The sequence below is a fragment of the Carlito syrichta genome, unplaced genomic scaffold (genome assembly GCF_000164805.1).
Source record: "Carlito syrichta isolate Samal-C Ts95f unplaced genomic scaffold, Tarsius_syrichta-2.0.1 Scaffold309876, whole genome shotgun sequence".
In the NCBI taxonomy this organism is placed as follows: domain Eukaryota; kingdom Metazoa; phylum Chordata; class Mammalia; order Primates; family Tarsiidae; genus Carlito; species Carlito syrichta.
The window spans coordinates 158,557-181,209 of NW_007253972.1; the positions used below are offsets into that span (position 1 = coordinate 158,557).

Sequence of the window (22,653 nt, forward strand, 5' to 3'; positions counted from 1 at the left end):
ACTGATGGTGGTTAAAAATATGTGTAGAGCAGAAAAAGGCTTAGTTAGATAAATTTACAGAGCTTATGAAAATGTAAGTTTTTTAAGACCTATGGTTATTTACTTTATTATTCATCAGCAGATTCTTTTCAGAAAATATTTGAAACTATTGGGTGTATTTTTTAAAAAGCTTTACTGAAATATAATTCACATACCATGCAATTTATACATTTAAAATGTACAATTCAGTATTTTTATAATATATTCACATAGTTTTGAAACCAGCACCATAAGTCAATTTTTAAAAACATTTTTGTCCCCTCTAAAAGAAATCCCATTGCTCATTCCCTCTTGAACTTTCTGCTCCTCAGTAAGAATCACTAATCTATTTCTGTCTCTATAAATTAGAATTTTTTTAAAAAAATTATTTTAGTTATTCTGAGTCTCTTGAATTTCCATATAAATTTTAAAATCACCTTGACAATTTCTGAAAATATTATGTATTATTGAACCAATAGTGTCAACAGTGAGCGTCATTCATTCTTGTGGACTTGACCATGATCAGTTCCATGAATTTTTTCAGAAATAGAAGTTGAGCATTCTGATTTACCCTAATACACAGCATTTTGAAAGAGATTAGCAATGGCAAAGACTCATTGTACATGTTTGCACTCAGGGCCAAGTTTGAAAATTTTGTGAATGAGACTGCCCACAACTACCCTTATGGACCACTGAATGGCTTTGGAAATAAGATTTTGCTGAATAATTAAAATTTCTTAAATGAATTTATTAGTAAATTACAGGACAGGACAGGCACAGTGGCTCAAGCCTGTAATCCCAGCACTTTGGGAGGCCAAGGCCAGAAGATTGCCTGAGCTCAGTAGTTCAAGACCAGTCTGGGCAACTTGGTGCAACTTTGTCTCTGCAGTAAATCAAAAAATAGGCTGGACATGGTAGTATGTGCCTGTAGTTCCAGCTACTTGGGAGGCTGAGGTAGAAGGATTGCCTGAGCCCAGCAGGTTGAGGCTGTGGTGACCACGAGTGTGCCACTGCACTCCAGCCTGGGCAACAGAGTGAGACTCCTACTCAAAAAAACCAAAACAAAACAGAACTTGCATGGTAAAATTGCATGACAAAACCAGCACTTACAACAATACTTATACTGAAGTAAAGTCATTTTAATAAAAACTAATTTATGATGCATAAGTAATGTCAACTTGCTTTATTCACTTCTCTTGCTGTCAGAAGTTAAAACAAGAAATGTGTTCCCCATCCCCACTCAGATTTTCAATGGATATATTTTTCAGGTTCAGATTACAGTTCCAGCACTGTCTCTCAGATCTCAATACAAATACAAGAAAAATTTCCATATTTCAAATTCCATTTTGCTGTGAAATTGAGGAGCTTCCACCTAAACTTTAATTGAAAGTAATGAATTCGGCAATGTAATGACATATTAGAAGGCAAATATCAAGAGAAGAGTCTAATAGAATTCTATGAAAGTCTCCTAAGAGATGAATAAGCTCAACTAAAATTATAAGCTCATATTGAGAGGTATGGAGTTTCTTGATAATGATTGCACAATATCACAAATATACTAAAAACCATTGAATTGTACACTTTAAATGGGTGTACACACTTTTAAGTGATTAAAATGGAGAATTTATGTTATATAAATTTTATCTCAATTAAGAAAAGTATAAGCTCATAGATTAATATCAATGTATGCCAATACCTATCAGTATGAAAGACATTTTCAAAGAGGAAATATATAAGCTCTCATTACAGGTCAGCATTAGCAGATGGGATTTTGCAATTGATTTTGATAATAGGGAACACTAATTTTGAACCCCAATTAAGCAAGATTCTCAAAAATTATATTATTTTCAATAGTAAATCTCTTGCAAAAAGTTATGTTCAATTATTATATTTTGAATTTTGTGAAAATTTGTTTTCTTTCTTGCTATATAAATAACTATATAATATCCTACATTTGGTCTCTTGGCTTACAATACCTACGATACTTACTATGTAGCCCTTTACAGAAAAAGTTTGTCTGTCAACCCTGCTCTTGCAAATAGATTAATGATATTTACCAGGTGAAAAGTTTGTGTCTGTGGAATGCTCTTAACAGTATATCCTTAGTTAAGTATTGCTTATGGCAAAATACGTAGAATCCATAAATTTATAACTCCCTAAAGGATATTATGCAAGCTCTACAACTCTGACATATAAAATGGCGGTGTGTCACAACTTAAACAGTGTCACAACTCTCCACTATGTGAGGTAACCCTCAGTCCTAATTTAGAGGCCTCACCTATTATTCTGGACCACAGAGTACATATATAATGTGAGAAGGGATGATCTAGGAAGCCAACGGGATGCCTAAGACCTGTTCCGACTTTGCCTGTACCTCTTGATTGCTTTTATCTTTGAAATTATTAAGTAAAGATGGACACTGGGTAAGATCTCTGATATCTGCGAGTCAGATTTGACAGTACAGCACTATGTTTTAGCTCAAGCACTATGCATATACTGGAAAACCTAAAGTACATTTTCAAAGAAGACTCACAAGCAATTTTGGCAAGATCATCCATATTTTCTAAAATGATCACTTAGTTTGGTGAGCAGCATATGTTACCTTCTATTGAAATGTCCTCATATTTCTTGAAGTCATAAGCTCGGTTCTTTCTATAAAGTTTTATTTATTTATAGTTAAATACAATTTCACAAAAACAAACCAATATATGCAAGTAATAAGAATGTTAAGACCTAATGTGCTTTATCATCTGTACATAACAAAAGTTAAGTTTTATAGTTTTAGTCCTAGTCTACCTATGGACTATCATCTACTTTATCAGATTTTGAAAACCTTTTATCCCTCAAAATGTTTATAAAATATACTATTACCTTTGATATATATTTTATGTTTTTTATGGTACAATTCTTCAGGTCGCACCAAGGAATATCTTTCATTTCAAGACTTCAGTGTTTTTAGTGGGGAAAAAAACACTTCTAAGCAACTCTTACTGATTTCCCTGGAATATTTTGGTCTTTGCTCCTTGTGAAATCTGCTATTATTAATGTCTTTTTCCTAAAAATATATAATTTCAGTCCTCTGAGATGCTGTTTCTATAAATTTATGATGTTTCTACTTTGTTTTTAGACTCTTCATAACTATTTGACAAGAAAAAAACTTATGAAGAAAAAATTTTACACCATTTGATGTGACAACTCATTGCATATCACATCATAGAAGCATGAACATCCTTGTAATGATGATGAAATTGGAAGACTTTTGGGTCAAATGAAAAAATATACTAAATTTCATTTGTAAAAACAATAGGAAGCATGTAGGAAGAGTAGTTTACCTGAGTGGCAGGTACTGTTGTGAAACATGCAGTTGTAAATACATTGTGTATTCTTTGTTCTTGTTTTTAAGGAAAAACATTAACTTTTGGGCTACGTCCAGAATAGTATCATCTCCATGGACATTCCCTTCTCCTACAATTTCAGAAAACCTTTGACAACTAATTGAGAAAATGCAGAAGATCTTGCAGACAGATGAAATTACCAATACCCAAGCTTTTAGAAAAGGAAAGAGGAAACGGACAGAGACAATGGACTCAGAGAATGCAAACAGTGACATGGATAAAGGACAGGTTGGTTTTCTGTTACCTTGATTCAGTTTTATTATCTAGTACAACTATAATTCCATTATTTCTTTTATGATTTACTTGTACTTCCCCCTCTTCTATTATGTCATTCTTCCTTTTAATTTTCTATTTAATTGAGATAATATAATTTTATGTTCTCTTTTTAATGTTTAACAAGTTGAATTAGAAACATGCACAATAGACAATATACTGCTTTTATATAAGTACAACCAAATATGTCATTGTTCAAACTTTCTATGATATACCAGGAAAATAAAGACCAGCAAACAGTCAGAAAATATGTTTTCCTCTCCCAAAATACTGCACATTGGAATGCCTCTTCTTTGAGATTTACTGTTTGTTTTTATTTTTAGACCCCAATTGTGGCCTATCTTTACCCCTGATTTGGTCAGGGCCCCTTCTCTACTTTTATTTATTCAGTTGTTCTTTTTAAATCTGAATTGCCCGATTTCATTCACTTCCTATAATTTAAAAAAAATTATCCTTTCTTATAATTTGGACAACCAATCAATGTGTTTATTCTGCATCTTTTTACTTGTGTATTTATGTAATACATTTACTTGTGTATATATCATTTAGTAGTACTTTGGTATTGCAATACAGACCAAAGTCTGAGTTTTCAATCACCACTGTTTTGTTTTTCAAAAAAAAATTATATTGTGTATACTTTAGATGTATAACATCATGTTATGGAATGCATTTAGATATTAAAAAGTGAAGCAAATTTACATATTCACCATCTCATGTGGGTCTCCACTCTTAAATTTTTGTGGGAAGAGCAGCTAAAATCTACTCATTTAGCATGAATCCCACATTCAGCACAATTTTATTACCCATGGTCCTCGTGTTATAGGTTATCTCTCTAGGCTTGTCCATCCTACTTATATGATACTTTGTATCCTCTGACTTACATCTCCCCATTTTCTTTCCCCTAAGCCTCATCTGACCCGGTGATAACTGTTTTGTTCTCTCTTTCTGTATTTATGTGTGTGTGTGTATGTGTGTGTGTGAGGGTGTGTATATGTAATTTTTAAAATTTTTAAATTAAGTGAGATCATGCAATATTTTTCTTTCTGTATCTGACTCGTCTACATTGTGGCCAATAGCAAGATCTCATTTTTTAGCACTGAATAATATTCCATTTACATATATACTACAGTTTCCTTTCCATTCATCCATTGACAGACACTTTGGTTGTTTCCATACAGTCAGCACTGTTTTAATATCTGTTTATATTGCTGTGCTTACAGCTGATGCATTACATACAGTTGCTGCATAGTGCCATGTTTTATTTAGCCTTTCCTCCAGTGATGAATAGCTAGATTGCCTTCAGCATCTTGCTACTACAAACAGTGACAAAATAAATATCCCTCTATATGCTTCTTTAAGAAACAGTGTGAGAATTTCTCTGGGATAAATACATAGGAGGGTGACTTACAGCTCACAAGTCATGTGCTTATTCCAAGTTCATTTGACTAGATATTATAAGATTGCTTTCCAGAATGTTCACATTAGTCTACATACTCAGCAGTGGTGCATAAGAGATTTCCATATTTGCAGCTCCCTCCGACACTTATAATTAATATTTAAATTTCTAATTTTCGCCCAAATTGATAGGTAAAAATAATATCTCCTTGTTTAATTTACTGGTGCAGGCTTGTGGAGTAGGGCCTCAGGAGCTGCTTAAGGGGAGAATTAGTCACATGCTCTATGCTAGTGTTATAAACCACAACACTTGAGCAAAAATTTAATAGCTGGCTAAAGTATTTATTTTGATTTGATTTCATTGCAATTCACTACAGTCCGAGCTCTTACTCGGTTATACATCTTAAGCCTGAAAACTCGTTATGGCTTCTGTGCTCAGCCTCTTTTTTCTCCAATTTATAACAGTTACCTAAATGTCATATGAAACAAAAAGTTTAAAAGTAATAGACTGAATCTGAAGCTTCCACTGGGCTGGATCCCATTATCTGTCAGAGAACACTTAAAGAAAAACCCTTGAGAAAGCTTTAAGGATACAGTCTTACCTCGTGCTATTTAGATATAGAGGTGATTGGCTTTTACAAACTGTGAAGATATAACATTATTGGACTGTCAGTCTAATAATGTTATATGAGATTGCATGCCACACTCAGAGCCTTCCATGCCTGCTTGTGCATTAGCTAGCATTGACATGAAGTAGCTGATACACACAAACATTCTTTCTCTAGGGTCAGTAGGTATGTGGGCAACCTTCAAAGGTATTCCGGGTAGCAGTCTCACCAAATAGGTCACCAAGGTCCAACAAGAGTCAATGGCTTTCCAGCATGCTATACCTGTATACTCCATGCCCTCCACTGACCTCCCAGTAATTCAAATATCATATATTTCACATCTTAGGCATTCCTACTTCTGGGTACCAAATTATGATATACATAGCAAAGGCTATAATGAAAACCCAAATAACCATGGCTTATACAGGATGCAGTTTATTTCCTTCTTACATGATAATAAGAGCAGTCTGGGGTTGCTATTAGGTTCTTATATTTTCTGTTGATTTTCTTGGTTTATTCTTGTGGGTTTCCTGTTCTATTCTTGTCTATTTGCACAAATACCTTATCTAGTGTAGAAATTAGTCTCCTGTAGTTTGAGATATTACAAATATCTTAACCAATCTAATAATTATCTATTAACTTTATTTCCTTCCATTGTTGCTTACAAATGGATTAACATTTACCTAATAGCCTTTATTTCTTGTAGCATCTTGCTAAAACTTGCTAGTTTAATTTTTTTCAATTACTACTCACTCACACAGTTATGGTTTCAACTGGAATCCTTCAGTTATTAAAATTTTCTTCATTTCAGCCAGATATGATGGTTCACACCTATAATCCCCCAGCATTTTCGGAGGGTAAAAAAGGAGGATTTCTTGAGCCCAGGAGTTCAGGGTTGCGGTGAGCTATGATCATGCCACTGCACTCCATTCTGGGCAACAGAGCAAGACTCTGTCATAAATATATAAATAAATACATTTATTTATTTATTTAAATTCATCTAATCAGTATATCATTTTTTTTCTTTAGGAATTATACATCTAATGTGAGTAAATTAGCTATTAGCCCCAATATGATATTAGTCATTTTCATTACTATCATATATGTATTACATATATATAAAACACATAATAGTGAAAGCTGTACACATAAACATGTGTATATATATGCAAAATAAGTATTGAATGTAAATGCTGTAAACCTTACAAAAATGTAATTGTATTTTCTATAACTGATCTCATTTGGTTCTCAATTCTTCATTCCTACTTGATAAGACCAAAAAAAAAAAAAACTTAACCTTGTCCATTCACAATTAATTACAGTTCATTTTCTAGTTTAAAACGGTTCCTCTGAGCTATTATTATTTCAGCCACTTCAGGATTTAAGCCTCAATACATTATAAATTCTACTCTTCTCCACTTTCTACTTTCTTTTTTTCTTAGTAAATGTTCCAAGTTTTTAGGAATCTTACACATGAGCTCTGCATCTGGGGAGAGATATCTGGTCTTCGAACACAATTCATTGACCCATTGTGCTATTAATGGGCACTTGGGTTTTCTTCCCAGGTTTTTGCCATTGTGAACTATGCTGTAGTTGAAAGTCTTGGACATATTTTCTTATATATATACTAAAAGTTTCTCTAGAACTAGGAATCAACTCAAGATCAGAGGGTAGGTGAGTGTTAAACTTTACAAGACAATGTCAAAATGTTTTGCAAGGTAGTTACACCAGTTTGAGTTCCTACCAATAACATATAGGAAATTCCATTGATCTACATTCACTCCATTCATAGTTTTGTCAAACTCCTTAATTTTTTGCCCAAAGTGATATCTCACTGTGATCTTGATTGTCTTTTCCCTGATTGCTGATGAAGTGGAACATCTCTTTGTATACTTATTAGCCATATATGTTTTCTATTCTTTAAAATGCTTATTCATGTGATTTGCCCATTTTTCTGTTGAGTTGCTAGTTTATTTTTCCTTACTAATTTTAACAGATGCAGATATCTTCCACCAATTGTGATGTATCTTTTTACTTTCTTTAATGTGCCTTAATGAATACAATTTATTTTAATTTATTAATTTTTTATGATGACCAATGATTTTATGCCTAAGAAATCCTTTCCTGCCCCACTTTCAAATTATAGGCACTTATATATTCTTGTGAAACTTAAAGTTTTACTTTTGATGTCTAAATTCTTAATTTATATTTTAGAAGGTGTGTGTGTATAATGAGGATTCATTTCCTTTTATTTTTTTCCTAAATGGTTATCAAATTTTTCTAGCTTCATTTGTTGAACAGATCTGATTTCCTCAGTGAGCTGCCATGCCATTTCTGACATACATCAAATTTTCTCATGTGCATGCATCTATTTGGGGTCTCTCTATTCAACTTCGTGGTCATGTCAATCCCTGTGCCGTACTATATTCTTAATTGCTCTAGATATTTAATAACACTTTATATGTGTGAAGAAAGACAGTGTTTCATATATTCTTTAGGATTGCTTTGGATATTCTTGACCTTTTGTTCTTCCATATAATAATTTTAGAACCAAGTTATTAAGTTACCAAAACATCTTTTTAGATCTTTATTGAAATTATATTAATTCTATGGCTCAGGTTTGGGATAGTTAAAAGTTTTTAAGTTAAGTATTCTTACCTCTGAACATGATGTCTCTCTACATTATATCATATTTGGTGTCTTTCAGAAGTTTTTTGGCTTCCTTCATAAAGACTTTGCACATCTTTTGTTGTGTGTTAATGACAACTGTTCTCAGTGTTTAAACATAAATACAGAATATTTAGGCTCTAGGGACTGGAAACTGACAAGAGAAGCTATAAAAACTTACTTTCCGAAGATTTAAAAAATATATTTTAGGGTATAATATATACATACATATGTATGCACACACACACACACACATATATATACACACACATACAGAAGAGGAATGACAGAAGAGTGTACATATAAAAAAGTACAACTCAATAAGTTATCACAAACTAAAAACACACATATCAAAAAATAGAACATCACCAGCACCTCAGAAGATTGTCTTGTGTCCCCTGTCAGTTACTACCCTATACTCCTAACAGTCAACAACTGTCCTGACATTTAATAACTGGTGTCCTCTTGAATACTATGTTACTAATTGTTTGTAGCTGGTATGTGGAAACAACAACTTTTGTATATCCTACCATCTAGCAATGTTTTTCTGTTTTGTTAAATAATTTATCTGCATGCATTTCTAGATGAAAGAAGTAAGGTTCAGATAGGAAAATATTCTGCTCAAGGTCAAACTGCATATCAGAGGAGCCCAAATTTGAATGGCAGTCTTGTGGAGTCTACTCTGTTATACTAATTCTCTACTCATTTTTCACTGAAGTTAGGCAGAAAGTCAGAATCCTAATTTCTGCATTGCAAGAGGCACATATGCATGACACTTTGTTATTTCTTTACCCTGAGTTCCTGTGGATGGGGAGGAAAAGGCTGGGTCTAGATCAGTAGCAGGAAATTCCTGTGAGAACAAGAATGTGCAGGTCTGATTATGTTCCTTCAGCATACTTAACATGGGCAAGCCATTAAAGATTCTATGAAACTTCTCTTGTTGCGCCTGCTTTATATTTTAGAGAGACCCATATTCGGGAAATGCCTTTTTGCCTGGTGAGAGCTCCAGTGAGGATGAGGAGCCTTTAGCAGAATTGTCGAAGGAAGAACTGTGTGCCAAAATAAAAAGCCTGAAAGAAAAACTAACAAACACCAGGAAAGAGAACAGCCGGCTTCGACAGTCTTTGGTCATGCTTCAAGGTAAACTTTGAGAAAACCAACACTTTAGATGAAAGAAAAAGCATGTAATCAGTGAAAAGTATTGCAAATCAACTTTCAAGAATGAAAAAGAAAGCCAGTACCTCAGAGAGCTCAAAAATCACACTTTTGAAAAATCACATGATTACATAATGTAAACATGGAAGCACTCTATCAAAGCATCTAGTTTATTGCTCAAAAATGGTAGCTTCTCCTACAAAATACCAAATATTGTATTCATTTAATAATGTTCAACGAGTATTTATTGAGCATTTAATATAGACCACACACAAAATATGTAAAGATGATCATGATATACTTATCTCATTTCTTTCTGCTAGGGGAAGCACTAGAAAACAGGGTATGTTGTGATCCATTATAAACCAATGGAATTAATTATCCATATATTACACTTTGGCTTTTGTGTTGGGAGATATGATTTAAGACAATAAATGCAAGTCAGTGGAGACATATAAAGAAAGAAGATTGGCATAAGCAAATTAAAAACCACTTGGCTAGATGCTTTTTTATAGGATTCTATGTTATGTTTAAGTGTTTATTTTTCAAAAATTATGGTTTCCACTTGTGCTTAAGCACCATGCATTATTTTATACAGCTGAGTATTTGACAGTTACATCCTATGTTGGGCAGCAGTCTGTTGTAAGACAGTAAATACCCAAAACATTTTGAAAATAGATCCCTCTGGCTGCTACTTACAGAATGGGTACAAGTGACAAAGAAAGAAAGTGAGGAAGAACCTCCATAAAGCTATTGGCATCACCCAGACTCTCATGGCCACAGCCTACTCTAGAACAAGGGCTATGAAAATAAAAGGATCACTTTACGATGTTTTGGGAGACAGAACAATGACTGGGGACAGATTGAACGCAGTGATGATTGAGGTTGACAGAGGAATGGGTCACATGCTTTCCTAAGAATATTTATTAAATTAAAATCATCTCAGCCTGTAATCCCGCACCTTTGGGAGGCTGAGGTGAGTGGATTGCCTGAGCCCGCGGGTTCGAGACCCGCCTGGGCAGGCGAGACCTCATCTCTACAATAAAATCAAAAAATTAGCCGGGCATGGTGGAGCGCCTGTAATTTCGGCTACTCGGAAGGCTGGTGTGGAAGGATCGCCAGAGCCCAGCAGGTCGAGGCTGCGGTGGCCGGGAGTGGCCACTGCACTCCAGTCTGGGCGACAGAGTGAGACTCCAACTCAAAAAAAAAAAAAAAATCATCATCATTTTAAGCAGAGATAGCTACATGTAAGTGAAAGGTGTTTAGTCCTTTAATAAGCCATTACCTCTTTATTTCTCACCTTAAATATTGTATTTTTTAAACTGATGTTTTTTCCTGTTGAGGTTATTGTGATTTCCAAATAACAGATAATTCCCATTTTTATAGAATCTGTTCCAGAACTTAGAACAGGATGAAAAGCTAGCTGGTTTATAAAGTTAGCATCAATTGCTGGGAAAAGGCACTGGTCTTGGAGCTATAGGCCTTGGTTGGTTTCCCCACACTGCTCCCTGGCTTTACAGCGTTGGCCACATCACTTCACTGTGCCCTCACCCCTGGCTGCAATTCCTCATCTAAAAAAGTGGGACTGTATATCATTTCCTCATTGTTATGAGAATTAAATGAGACAATTAGAAGAAATTGCCTGGCACAAGAGGGGACTCAGTCATGGTAGTTATTATCGTTATGATCTCTGTTTTTATTCACACCAGAACCTGACACGTAAACCACTCCCAAAAAATGGTAGACCAATTTTCATTGTAAATGTAGATGAGAAAATTCTAAATAAAGAGTACTAAATCAGATTCAATAGCACATGGAAAGAATCACTAGTTATAACCAGTTTCTTCTCTCTCCCACATTCCCAGATTGCCATTTCCTTTTCTCCTCTCTCTGCCAACTCCCAACACCTCCTCCCTTATCTTCACTCTCAGTTGATGCCTTTGCTTCCTACTTCATTGAGAAATTGGAGGATATGGAGACACTGCCATCTCCCTGCACCTGTGTTGCTATGCGCCACTTTCCCTCAGATTCTTCATGAATAACTCATCTTTGTGGGTAGCCAAAGACGCTCTCTCCATTGGTGTACCAGATTTCATCCCCTTTTGCTGAATCAGGGTCATTACTCCAGAGATTCTGCCTCTCTCTCCTGCAAGATCAAGTTTTTCTTCTCTAACGAAGCATTCCCATTAGTATCAGACATACTATTATGTCTCCCATTTAAAGATTTTTTAAAAACCCTCTTTGGGGCCATTTGTTTCTCCTCCTGCTGCCCCATTTCTCATTTTCTCTTTATAGAAAAACTCCTTAAAAGACTTAACTATACACACTCTCTTCAATCTTCCCCTGCTGTTCTCTCTGGATCCTACTTCAATCAGGTCCTTTGAATTCCATTGCAATTTCTCTTCTCGTGATCATCAATAATCTCCATTTATTAGCTTGCTAGGGCTGCAGTGTCAAATTACCACAAACTGGGTAACTTAAACAATGGGAAGCTATTTTCTCACAGTTCTGGAGGCTGGAATGCCAAAATCAAGATGTCAGCAGAGCCATGCTCCCCCGAAGGTGCTGCAGAAGGTTCTGTTCAGGCCTCTCTCCTAACTCTGGTTGTTGCTGGGACAAGGCAGCATGACTCCAGTCTTTAGTCTTCACATGATATTCTCTCTGTGTGCTTATCTCTCTCTGTCTCTAAACCATGGGGGTTCAAGCCTATTATATTAGGGACCATCCTAATGACTACATTTCAACTTGATTACATCTGTAAAAACCCTGTCTCCAGATAAACTCACATTCTGAGAACATCTGAGGTAACAGAGGTTAGTACCCCCAATATGTGTTTTGGGGGATACAGTTCAATTCATAACATTCAACATTGCTAACCTCAATAATCATTTTTCAATTGTCGTCTTAAGTGTCCTGTTACCAGCATTTTGACACATTTGGACAAATCTCCTTCCTTGGAAAAGTTTTCTTATCTCCCAGGACACCACATTCACCAGATTTCCTCCTAGATTGTTGGTCTTTCCATCCTAGTCCATTTAGCTAATGCATCATATCATCTCCTAAGCATGTGATGTTGTCCCGGCTAGTCCTTGGACTTCTTTCCTTTCTTTCTGCATTTACTTCCTAGGTGACCCTATCCTATCATATGGTGTTAAAATCCATTAATGGGCTGTGATTCTCAGATTTCTGTCTTCTGCCTGGACCTCTCCAATTCATTGTCCAACTATGTCCTTGACATGACTCATAGGCTAACGTTTCACACCACATTCCTGACTTCCTCAACCTCTTTATTTCTTCCTTCCTCATCTTGGCTAATGCTAACTTTAATGTTCAAGTTCCCTTAAGCCAAAAGTTGTGATGTTACCTTCTACTTCTATATTTCTTTTGTACCCCACACTCAATCCATTAGCAATTACCTCTGACTTTACCTTCAAAATATTTCTTGGCCAGAAGCAGTGACTCATACGTATAATCCCAACACTTTGGAAGACAGAGGTGAGAGGATTGCCTAAGCCCAGGGGTTTGAAACCAGCCTGGGCAACTTGGCAAGACCTTGTCTCTATAATAAATCAAAAAATTAGCCAGGCATAGTGGCACATACCTGTGGTTCCAGCTACTTAGAAGGCAGAGACTGAACGATCACCCAGCAGGTTGAGGTTGCAGTAGCCGTGATCTGCCCCTGCATTCCATCCTGGGTGACAGAGTGAGACTCTGTCTTACAAAAGAATATATCTCTGTAACTGAATCCCTTTTATCACACCTACTATTGCCACTCTGGTCTTAGCCACCATTATCTCTCACCTAGATAATTATGGCAGTATCCTAGCTGTCGTCCTTACTTTTGCTTTTGTGCCTATGCGGTCTATTCTCAACATATCAGGAAGAATGATCCTGTTAAATATGAGTCAGTTCATTGCATTCTCTGCTTAAAGCCCTCCAGTGGTTTCCCACCTCACTCAGGGTAAAAACAAAAGTTCTTTTTATGATTTTCGAATCCTCGTATGATCTGGTCACCTCTTCTCTGCTTACCTCTTTGGCTTTGCTTTCTACACTCTTTTCTTTCTCTCTCCATGATCCAGTCACACTGGGCCACTTGCTTTCCTTTTGAAGACATCAGGCATGATCTTAACTTCCATGTCTTTGTACCTGCCATCTACTCTGCCTAGAATGTTCTTCTAGTTAGCCACAAGACTTGAACCCCCACGCCTTTCAGGTCTTCATTCCCAATTCAACTTTTCCCTGATATTCCCTCATCTAAAATTTCAACCTCTCAACCAGGCTTGGTGGCTCAGCTTGTAATCCTGCACCTTTGGGAGGCTGAGGTGAGTGGATTGCCTGAGCCTGCGGGTTCGAGACCCATCTGGGCAACTTAGCGAGACCTCATCTCTACAATAAGTCAAAAATGAGCCGGGTGTGGTAGTGCGCGCCTGTAGTTCCAGCTACTTGGAAGTCTGAGGCGGAAGGATTACCAGAGCCCAGCAGGTCGAGGCTGCAGTGGCCAGGAGCGGCCACTGCACTCCAGTCTGGGCAACAGAGTGAGACTCCAACTCAAAAAAAAAAAAAAAAAAATTTTCAACCTCTCACCTCCCAATATTTTTTATTCCTCTGCCCTCTTTGGCACTTACAACTCTATATAACTAATTATACATTAATATCATCCTCCTCCCCATCCTCCCACCACATACACACACCCTAGAAACCAAGTAGTAAGGTTGGTTATTGACTGAGCTTCAAGCAGTAGGAAAAGTCAACAACTGCCTACTGCCACTGCAGCATTCACTTATGCATTTATTTATAAAGTCTCTACAATATGACAGGCACCCTTTTAAGTACCTAGGAAAATCAATAAGCACAACCGTCAAAGATGTCTGCTTTCATGGAGCTTACATTCGTGTGTATGTGTGTGTGTGTTGGGGAAGATGGTTAAAAATCATAACAATAAAGTTATATAATGTTATATAATAATAAGTGCTATGGAAAAAATAGGGGCTATAAAAAAAGAATTTGAGGGAGTAGAAGTGGTTTACAATTTTAAATAGCATGGCCATAGAAGGCCTCCTTGTGAAGCTTCAGTTGGGAACTAGGAAGATACTGGAAAGCTGAAATTTCATGTATAATCCCAATAAAAAGGGGGTCTCAGAGAAGACTATATACTGGTTATTTATCTTGTTTGCAATAATGTTCCTAATAACTCTTTGAACTAAGACTCAGGGTTGTTTCTCTGTTTATACTAACTAAGAAAAATAGAAGAATATATATGGCATTTAGCATTCAGAATTGCTGAATGTTGTGTGCTGTATGTGTGTGTTAAGTATCTGAAACATAACTCGTGCACTAAAACTGACCAGAACAATACGATTTGAAAAGAAATACGTGATATTTCTACTGTATAGAAGTGTATTAAATTGTCCATATTTATAGAGAATGAATGCACACCTAGGAAAAACAAAGCATCGACCTAAAACTTGACTCTTGTCACTAAGGAGATTTCAGTAAAGAGTAAAAAATTTGGAAGTTTTTAGACCCCTATCTCTCTCCACTTACAAAAATCAACTCTAAGTGGATCAAAGACCTAATTGAAAGATCCGAAACTATGAAACTTCTAGAAGAAAACATTTGGGAAATGTTTCATGATATTGGTATGAGCAAGGATTTTTTTTTTTAAATAAGATCCCAAAAGCATGGGTAACAAAAACAAAGTAGATAAATGGTATTATATCAAACTAAAACGTTTTACACAGCAAAGGCAACAATCAACATGGTGAAGAACAGCCTACGGAATGGGAGAAAATGTTTGCAAACTATGAATCTGATAAAGGATCAATATCCAGAAAACATAGGTAAACTCTAACAACTCGATAACAACAACAGCAAAAAAATCAGCAAATCTGATTTGAAAATGGACAAGAGATCTGAATAAACATTTCTCAAAAGAAGACATACAACTGGCCAAGAAGTATATTAAAAAAAATACTTCCTGATGATTAGTGATATCACTAATCATCAGGAAAATGCAAATGAAATCCACAATAAGATAGCATCTCATCCCAGTTAGAATGACTATTATAAAAAAGACAAAAAACAAAAAATGCTGGCAAGAATGTGGAGAAAGGGAACTCTGTTGGTGGATATGTAAATTATTACAGCCACAATGGACAACATTATGGAGATTCCTTAAAATATTAAAAATAGAACTACCTGGATGGGCATGGCGGCTCATGTCTGTAATCCCAGCAGGTTGGAAGACCAACATGAGAGGACTGCTTGAGCCCAGGAGTTTGAGACCAGATTAGATGACATAATGAGATTTTTGTCTCTACAAAAAATAAAAAAATTAGCCGAGTATTGTGTTGTGTGCCTGTAGCTCCAGCTACTTGGGAGGCTGAGGCATAAGGATCACTTAAACCCAGGAGCCCAGTGCTATGGTGAGCTATGATCATACCATTGTACTCCAGCCTGGGCAACAGAATGACACCCCAACTAAATAAAATACAACTACCCAGCAATCTCACTACTTGAAAAGTATCCATAAGAAAGGAAATTATTACATTGATGCACCTTCCTGTTAATTACAGCGCTGTTCCCAATAGCTGAGATGTGAATTCAACCCAAGTGTCCATAAATGATGAATGGATAAAGAAAATGTGGTTTATATATATACAATAGAATACTATTCAACTCCAAAAAGAATGAAAACCTGTCAATTTTGACAGCCTGAGTGAACCTAGAAGACATTATGTTAAGTGAAATAAGCTCTGCACAGAAAGACAAATACTACATTATCTCGCTAATATGTGAAATCTAAAAAGGTTTATCTAGAAACAGAGTAGAAAGGTACCAGAGGAAAGGGAAATAATGAGAGGATAGTCAACAAGTACAAAGCTACAGTTCAGAGGAATAAGTTCTGGTGTTCAATTCCTCGGTAGGACAACTATGGTTAACAATAATGTATACTTCAAAATTGCTAGGAGAGACAATTTTTGAATATTCTCACCACAAAGAAGTGACAAGTGTTAGATGATGAATATGCTAATTGTCCAGATTTGAGCATTATACAATGTATGTGTATCAAAATATCACAGTGTGCCCCCAAACTATGTACAACTATTATGTGTCAATTAAAAACAAAGTAAAATTATTTAAATATATACTGAAATGACCAAAAAAAGCAGTAAGAATTGCTTAGTTTCACTTAACTCAAACCTTAAGTTAAAAATGTGTGAATCTGCTAATTACAGCAGTATTCACAATAGCAAAAACATGGGGCCAACTGTGCTGCCCCTCAAAACTGGACTGGATAAAAAAATGTGGAACATATGCACAATGGAATATTATGCAGCTATAAAGGAGGACAAACATATGGAATTCATAGCAACTTGAATGAATTTAGAGTCTATAATACTGAATGATCTATCACAGAAATGAACAGAGTACCACATATTCTCACTCATAAGCATACCCTGAACAATTACCATAACACTATAAGAAAGGGATTGGCAGTAATGGAATACTGCCAGGGTTGGGGTGGGAGGATACACAACATCAATAAGGATCCCTGATCTCTAACCAGGCAAAGTGGGGACCAAAGAGAGGGCTAAACTTTACCTGTATTACAACCACTTGTATACCTAATCCTGAATTGTACCCCAAATCTTTAAAATAAAAAAAAGAATCTCCCTCCTCTCTTGAAACCCCATCAAAAATAAAATTTAAATGCATAAAATCACAAGGACCAAGAAAACTCAAAAGAAGACCACAACAGATAAAAGATGCCAGTGCAACTTTGGAAGCTTGAAAGCAAATGGATACGTAATGACTGACTTAATCTGGAAAAAGCTAAACATTACTTCCTGTGATGGAGTTGGCAGGAAACAGAGGTAGAGAAAGTAAAAAGAAGCCAAATCACAACAAAAGCTAAAGGCTTCCAGAATTGTACTGTGAAAAGGATTATGGCAGTACCGGTAGTGTGTGAAAACTGGAGGAGTCACTGAAAAAACTACATAAAGACCCTTTCAGACCTAAAATTCACTAACACACCCTTTCTTTCTTTCTTTTTAATTTTTAATTTTAAATATGTGGGGTACAATTCAGGGTTAGGTATACAAATGTTATTATGCAGGTACCCTTGTTGATGAGGTGTGCCCATCCCCTCCCCTGACAGTTTCCCCCTATGCCAATCCCGCCCCTGCCCTCCCCTGGCAGTTTCCCGCTACTACAAATCCCTTTCATAAAGTATTAAGATAGTTGTTCAAGGTGCGCTTATGAGGGAGAACATGTGATACTCGGTTCTTTGTGATAGATCACTCAGTATTATAGCCTCTAAGTCCATCCAAGTTGCTGCAAAGTTCATAATTTTGTCCTTTTTTATGGCTGCATAATATTCCATCGTGTATATGTACCACATTTTTTAAATCCAGTCCTCTTTCAATAGGCAGCATGGTTAGTTCCATGTTTTTGCTAGTGTAAATAATGCTGCTATAAACATGGGTTTGCAGGTATCTTTTTCATAGAGTGATTTGAGCTCCTCTGTATATATTCCCAGTAGGGGGACTGGGGAGTCATATGGGAGGTCAATTTTTAGAAGTTTTAGGAATTGCCAAACTGTTTTCCAAGAGACTGTACTAGTTTGCACTCCCACCAACATGTAGAAGTATTCCCTTTTCCCCGCATCCTCTCCATCATCTGTTGTTTTTTGAGTTATTGATGATGGCCATCCTGACTGGAGTTGGGTGGTATCTCAGTGTAGTTTTAATTTGCATTTCTTTGATGACTAGTGAGGCCGAGCATTTTTTCATGTATCTGTTGGCTGCTCATATGTCTTCTTTTGAGAAGTGTCTATTCATATCTTTTGCCCACTTTGTAATGGGGCTATTTGTTTTTTTCTTTTCAGTACATTTGAATTCTTTGTAGATCCTATCTGTTAGACCTTTGTCAGATACACAGTGGGCAAATATTTTTCCCCAGTCTATAGGCTGTCTCCCTGCTCTCTCAATGGTTTCTCTGGTTTTGCAAAAGCTTTTCAGTTTGATGAGGTCCCACTTGTCTATCTTATCTCTTATGGCATGGACACTTGGGGTTTTGATCAGGAATTGGTTACCAGTTCCAATTTCCATAAGGGTGTCTCCTGTATTTTCTAAGGTTATTATAGTTTGAGGTTTTACCTTTAGGTCTTTGATTCATTTAGAGTTGATTTCTATGTATGGTGATAGGTAGGAGTCTTATTTCAATCTTCTGCATGTGGTTAGCCAGTTTTCCCAGCACCGTTTACTGAATAGGTTCTCCTCTCCCCAGTGGTTGATGGTGGAGGCTTTGTCAAAGATGAGTTAGTTGAGAAATTGAGGTTTTGCTTCTGGAATCTCTATCATGTTGCATTGGTCTATATGCCTGTTCTTGTACCAATACTAGGCTGTTTTGTTTATTGTAGCTTTATAATAAAGCTTAAAGTCTAGGAGTGTGATACCTCCGTCCCCCCTTTTTTTTTTTCCTGACTATTGTTTTGGCTATTCGAGGTTGTTTGTGTTTCCTTATTCATTCCTATATTGTCATTTTCAGGTCTGAGAAGAATGCTGGTAATTTAATGGGTATTGTATTAAATCTGTAGATTACCTTTGGTAGGATGGACATTTTAACAATGTTGATTCTTCCAATCCATGAGATTGGAACATTTTTCCATTTGTTTGTGTCATCTTTGATTTCTTTGAGCGGTGTTTTGTAGTTATTGTTGTAAACATTGTTGACTTTTCTGGTTAGGAATACGCCAAAGTATATCTTTTTTTGTGTGTGTGGCTATTGTGAATGGGATTGTGCTTTTTATTTGGGTTTCTGTTTGTTCATTTTTGGTGTATAGGAATGCATCTGACTTTTGCACATTTATTTTATACCCTGAGACTTTGCCAAAGTCCTTTATCAGTGCAAGGAGGTTTTAGACAGATTCTCTTGGGTTTTCAAGGTATAGAATCATGTTGTCTGCCAAGAAGGATAACTTAACTTCCTCTTTTCCTATTTGGATACCCTTGATTTCTTTCTCTTATCTGATTGCTATAACTAGGACTTCCAATACTATGTTGAACAGGAGGGTGAGAGTAGGCATCCTTGTCTTGTTCCAGTTTTCAGGGGAAATGGTTCCAATTTCTGTCTGTTTAGTAGTATGTTGGCTGTTGGTTTCTTGTAGATGGCTTTTACTATTTTGAGGTATGTTGCATCTCTGCTTAGATGTTTGAGGGTTTTCATCAAGAAGGGGTGCTGGAGTTTATCAAAAACTTTTTCCACATCTAATGGCACAATTATGTGGTTTTTGTCTTTACATCTGTTCGTGTATTTAATTACATTTATGATCTTGTGGATGTTGAATCAGGTCTGCATCCTGGGGATGAAGCCTACTTGGTCATGGTGGATGATTTTTGAGATGTGTTGTTGGATCCGGTTTGCTAGAATCTTGTTGAGAATTTTAGCATCTATGTTCATCAAGGATATAGCTATGTGATGTTAGCTTCATAAAATGATTTGGCGAGAGTTCCAACTTTCTCGATTTCCTGGAATACTTTCAATATGATTGGTATCAGATCCTCCTTGTATGTTTTGTAGATTTCTGCTGGAAAGCCATCTGGTCCAGGGCTTTTGTTGTAGGTTGTTTTCTTATGATATAGTCGATTTCCTGGGTTGTCATTGGTCTATTTAGGGTCTCGATTTCTTCTTGTTTCAATCTGAGGAGGTTGTGTGATATCAGAAAGTCCTCCATTTCATTTAGGTTTTTGAGTTTGTTTTCATAAGGGTGTACCTAGTAGTCTCTGATAATCTTTTGTATTTCTTTGGAGTCAGTTGTGACTTCATCCTTTGCATTTCTGATTGTGTTTAATTGGGTTTTTTCACTCTTTTTCTTGGTCAATCTAGCTAGGGGTCCATCAATCTTGTTTATCCTTTCAAAAAACCAGTTTTTGGCTTCAATGATTTTTCTGCATTATCTTTTTGTCTTCTATGTCCTGAATTTGGGTTTTTATTTTCAATGTAGTCTGCAACTGTTACTCCTTCACTATAACAGAAGCCAGAGGTTTTCCCTCAGGGGAATTTTGACTCAGGGGAACCAAAGTTATGAACTCAGGGACACTGGACACAACTGTGTGGAGACATGTGATTATTTGAGAAAATCCTTCAACATGTAAACCAGAAATGAAAATGAACAGAAAAATATGCTCAGAGGAAACAGAGATAAGTCAGGGAGGAGAAGACAACTCCACTAAGAGAAAATATTTCATTTATGAAAAAAGAATAGGGTAGTTTTTAAAAGGAATATGCAAAGGACAAGGTAGGTAAAAACCTACAAATTTAATAGAATGTCTGGAAGGTAAAGTTAAGAAAATCTTGTAGAAATAAAACAAGAAGACACATAAAAGGGCAACAGAAAAATATAAGCAAAATAGAGGACTAGTGCAAGTGATCCAACATTTAAAGCCAGGAGATCCTGAGAGAGGGAAGAGGGAGAAGTTATTTTTTTAAAAATCAATAAATGGCCATGTTCGGTGGCTCAGCCTATAATCCCAGCACTTTGGGAGGCTGAGACGAGTGGGTTGCCTGAGCCTGTGGGTTTGAGACCAGCCTGGGCAACTTGATGAGACTTTGTCTCTACAATAGATAAAAAATTAGCCAGGAGCAATAGTACATGCCTATGGTTCCAGCTACTTGGAAGGCTGAGGCAGAAAGATCACTGGAGCCCAGGAGGTCGACGCTGGATTGACTGTGAGTGTGCCACAGCACTCCAGCCTGGGTGACAGAGTGAGAATCCAACTCAAAAAAATCAATAAATTTCTAGAAGATTTCTAGATTGAAAGATACCACTAAAAATGCAAATAAACTTATTGTGCATAATAAGTGTGTTTCCCTTTTATGCAAATAAGTGTGTAAAACTTTAAATTTGATTGTACATATTTATGGTTTATACAATATGATGTTTTAAAATATATATATAGGGAAATGGCTACTATAATCAAGCAAATCAACATATCCATCATCTTATATAGCTACTCTTTTTTTTGTGTGCCAAGAGCTTAGCATGAAAGCAATCAGTTGAGATAAGAAAACAATATCATCACCATACTTTCAGCTATTTTATTGTTTTCCCACAGTTAATTATACTTTTGATTATATATGAATACTAGCGATTATTAAATATAAAGAATCAGCCTTTACATTTAGATTTATTAAGTGTTAATAAAAGTTTCATAAGTTAAAAAAAATACTGTTAACAGCCCAGTGTAATGAATGCCAAACAACTTGTCTAAGGCATAACATTGTGAAATCTCTGAACACCAAAAGCAAAGGGAAGATCAAAAGCTTTCAGAGAGAACAAGCATGTAACATGCTAAGGCTTAGGTATCAGAATGGCATTGGACTTTTCACCAGCAATGCTGGAAGCTCTGAGACAATTAGCAATGCCTTCAGAATTCTGAAGGGAAATGCATTAAACCTAGAATTCTACACCCAGTGAAATCATCAACCAAACGTATGTCTCAAAACTATTCTTCCCAGGCTTTCCTTTCAGAAGCTAATGGGGAATGTGCTCTTCTAAAATGAGAGTAAACCTTGAAGGAGAAAGCCATGGTATCCAGAAAACAGGCAGTCTACTTCAGGAGAGAAACAAAGGGGATGCATAGAATGACAGTCAAGGAAAGCCCCAGGATGACGAGTGTCCAGTGGACTGAAAGAAGCTAGTCCGGGTATGGAAGGCTCCAGGGGAGAAATCCTCAAGAAAAATACAAAACTGATAGATGACATGATATAACCAAACATCCTGAAAAGAGAGTTTATGCCTCTAGTAGGAATTTTGGAGACGTGTTCCTAAAAGAAACAGCAAAAATAAATAAACAAACTAAAAAGAAAGATACTTATTAACTTCAGAAAAAGTCATATCTAAAGAAAAGGAATCATCAATAATATTTGCATCACTACAATAATGTAAGTACAATACTGAACTAGCAAGTCAATCACAATACACTGGAATGATGAAAAAGAGAAGTGTGTATATGTTCACATGTGAGTGCTATGCATGTATGTTTCTGTGTCATTGGGGGACAAACTGAAGGAGCTACATCGTCATATTGCATAGATTTTTTTTTTTTTTTTGAGTTGGAGTCTCACTCTGTCACCCA

The 22,653-nt window shown here is 36.2% G+C and overlaps 1 protein-coding gene across 5 annotated transcripts in view; it reads left to right on the top strand.

Moving 5' to 3' along the window:
• The window catches only part of BEND6 (BEN domain containing 6), a 64,146-nt gene that overhangs the window by 17,661 nt on the left and 23,832 nt on the right, over positions 1-22,653 (top strand). For 4 of the 5 annotated variants that reach the window (XR_002482541.1, XM_008068114.2, XM_008068115.2 and 1 more), the window contains exons 2-3: positions 3,422-3,641; positions 9,319-9,496. Coding sequence is in view for 4 of the 5 variants with exons in the window: in XM_008068114.2 (XP_008066305.1) it covers positions 3,522-3,641; positions 9,319-9,496 (298 nt within the window). In the remaining variant the exon portion in view is untranslated. Of the gene's footprint in view, positions 1-3,387; positions 3,642-9,318; positions 9,497-22,653 lie in introns of those variants that run through there. The other variant, XM_021717590.1, reaches the window with a different exon arrangement.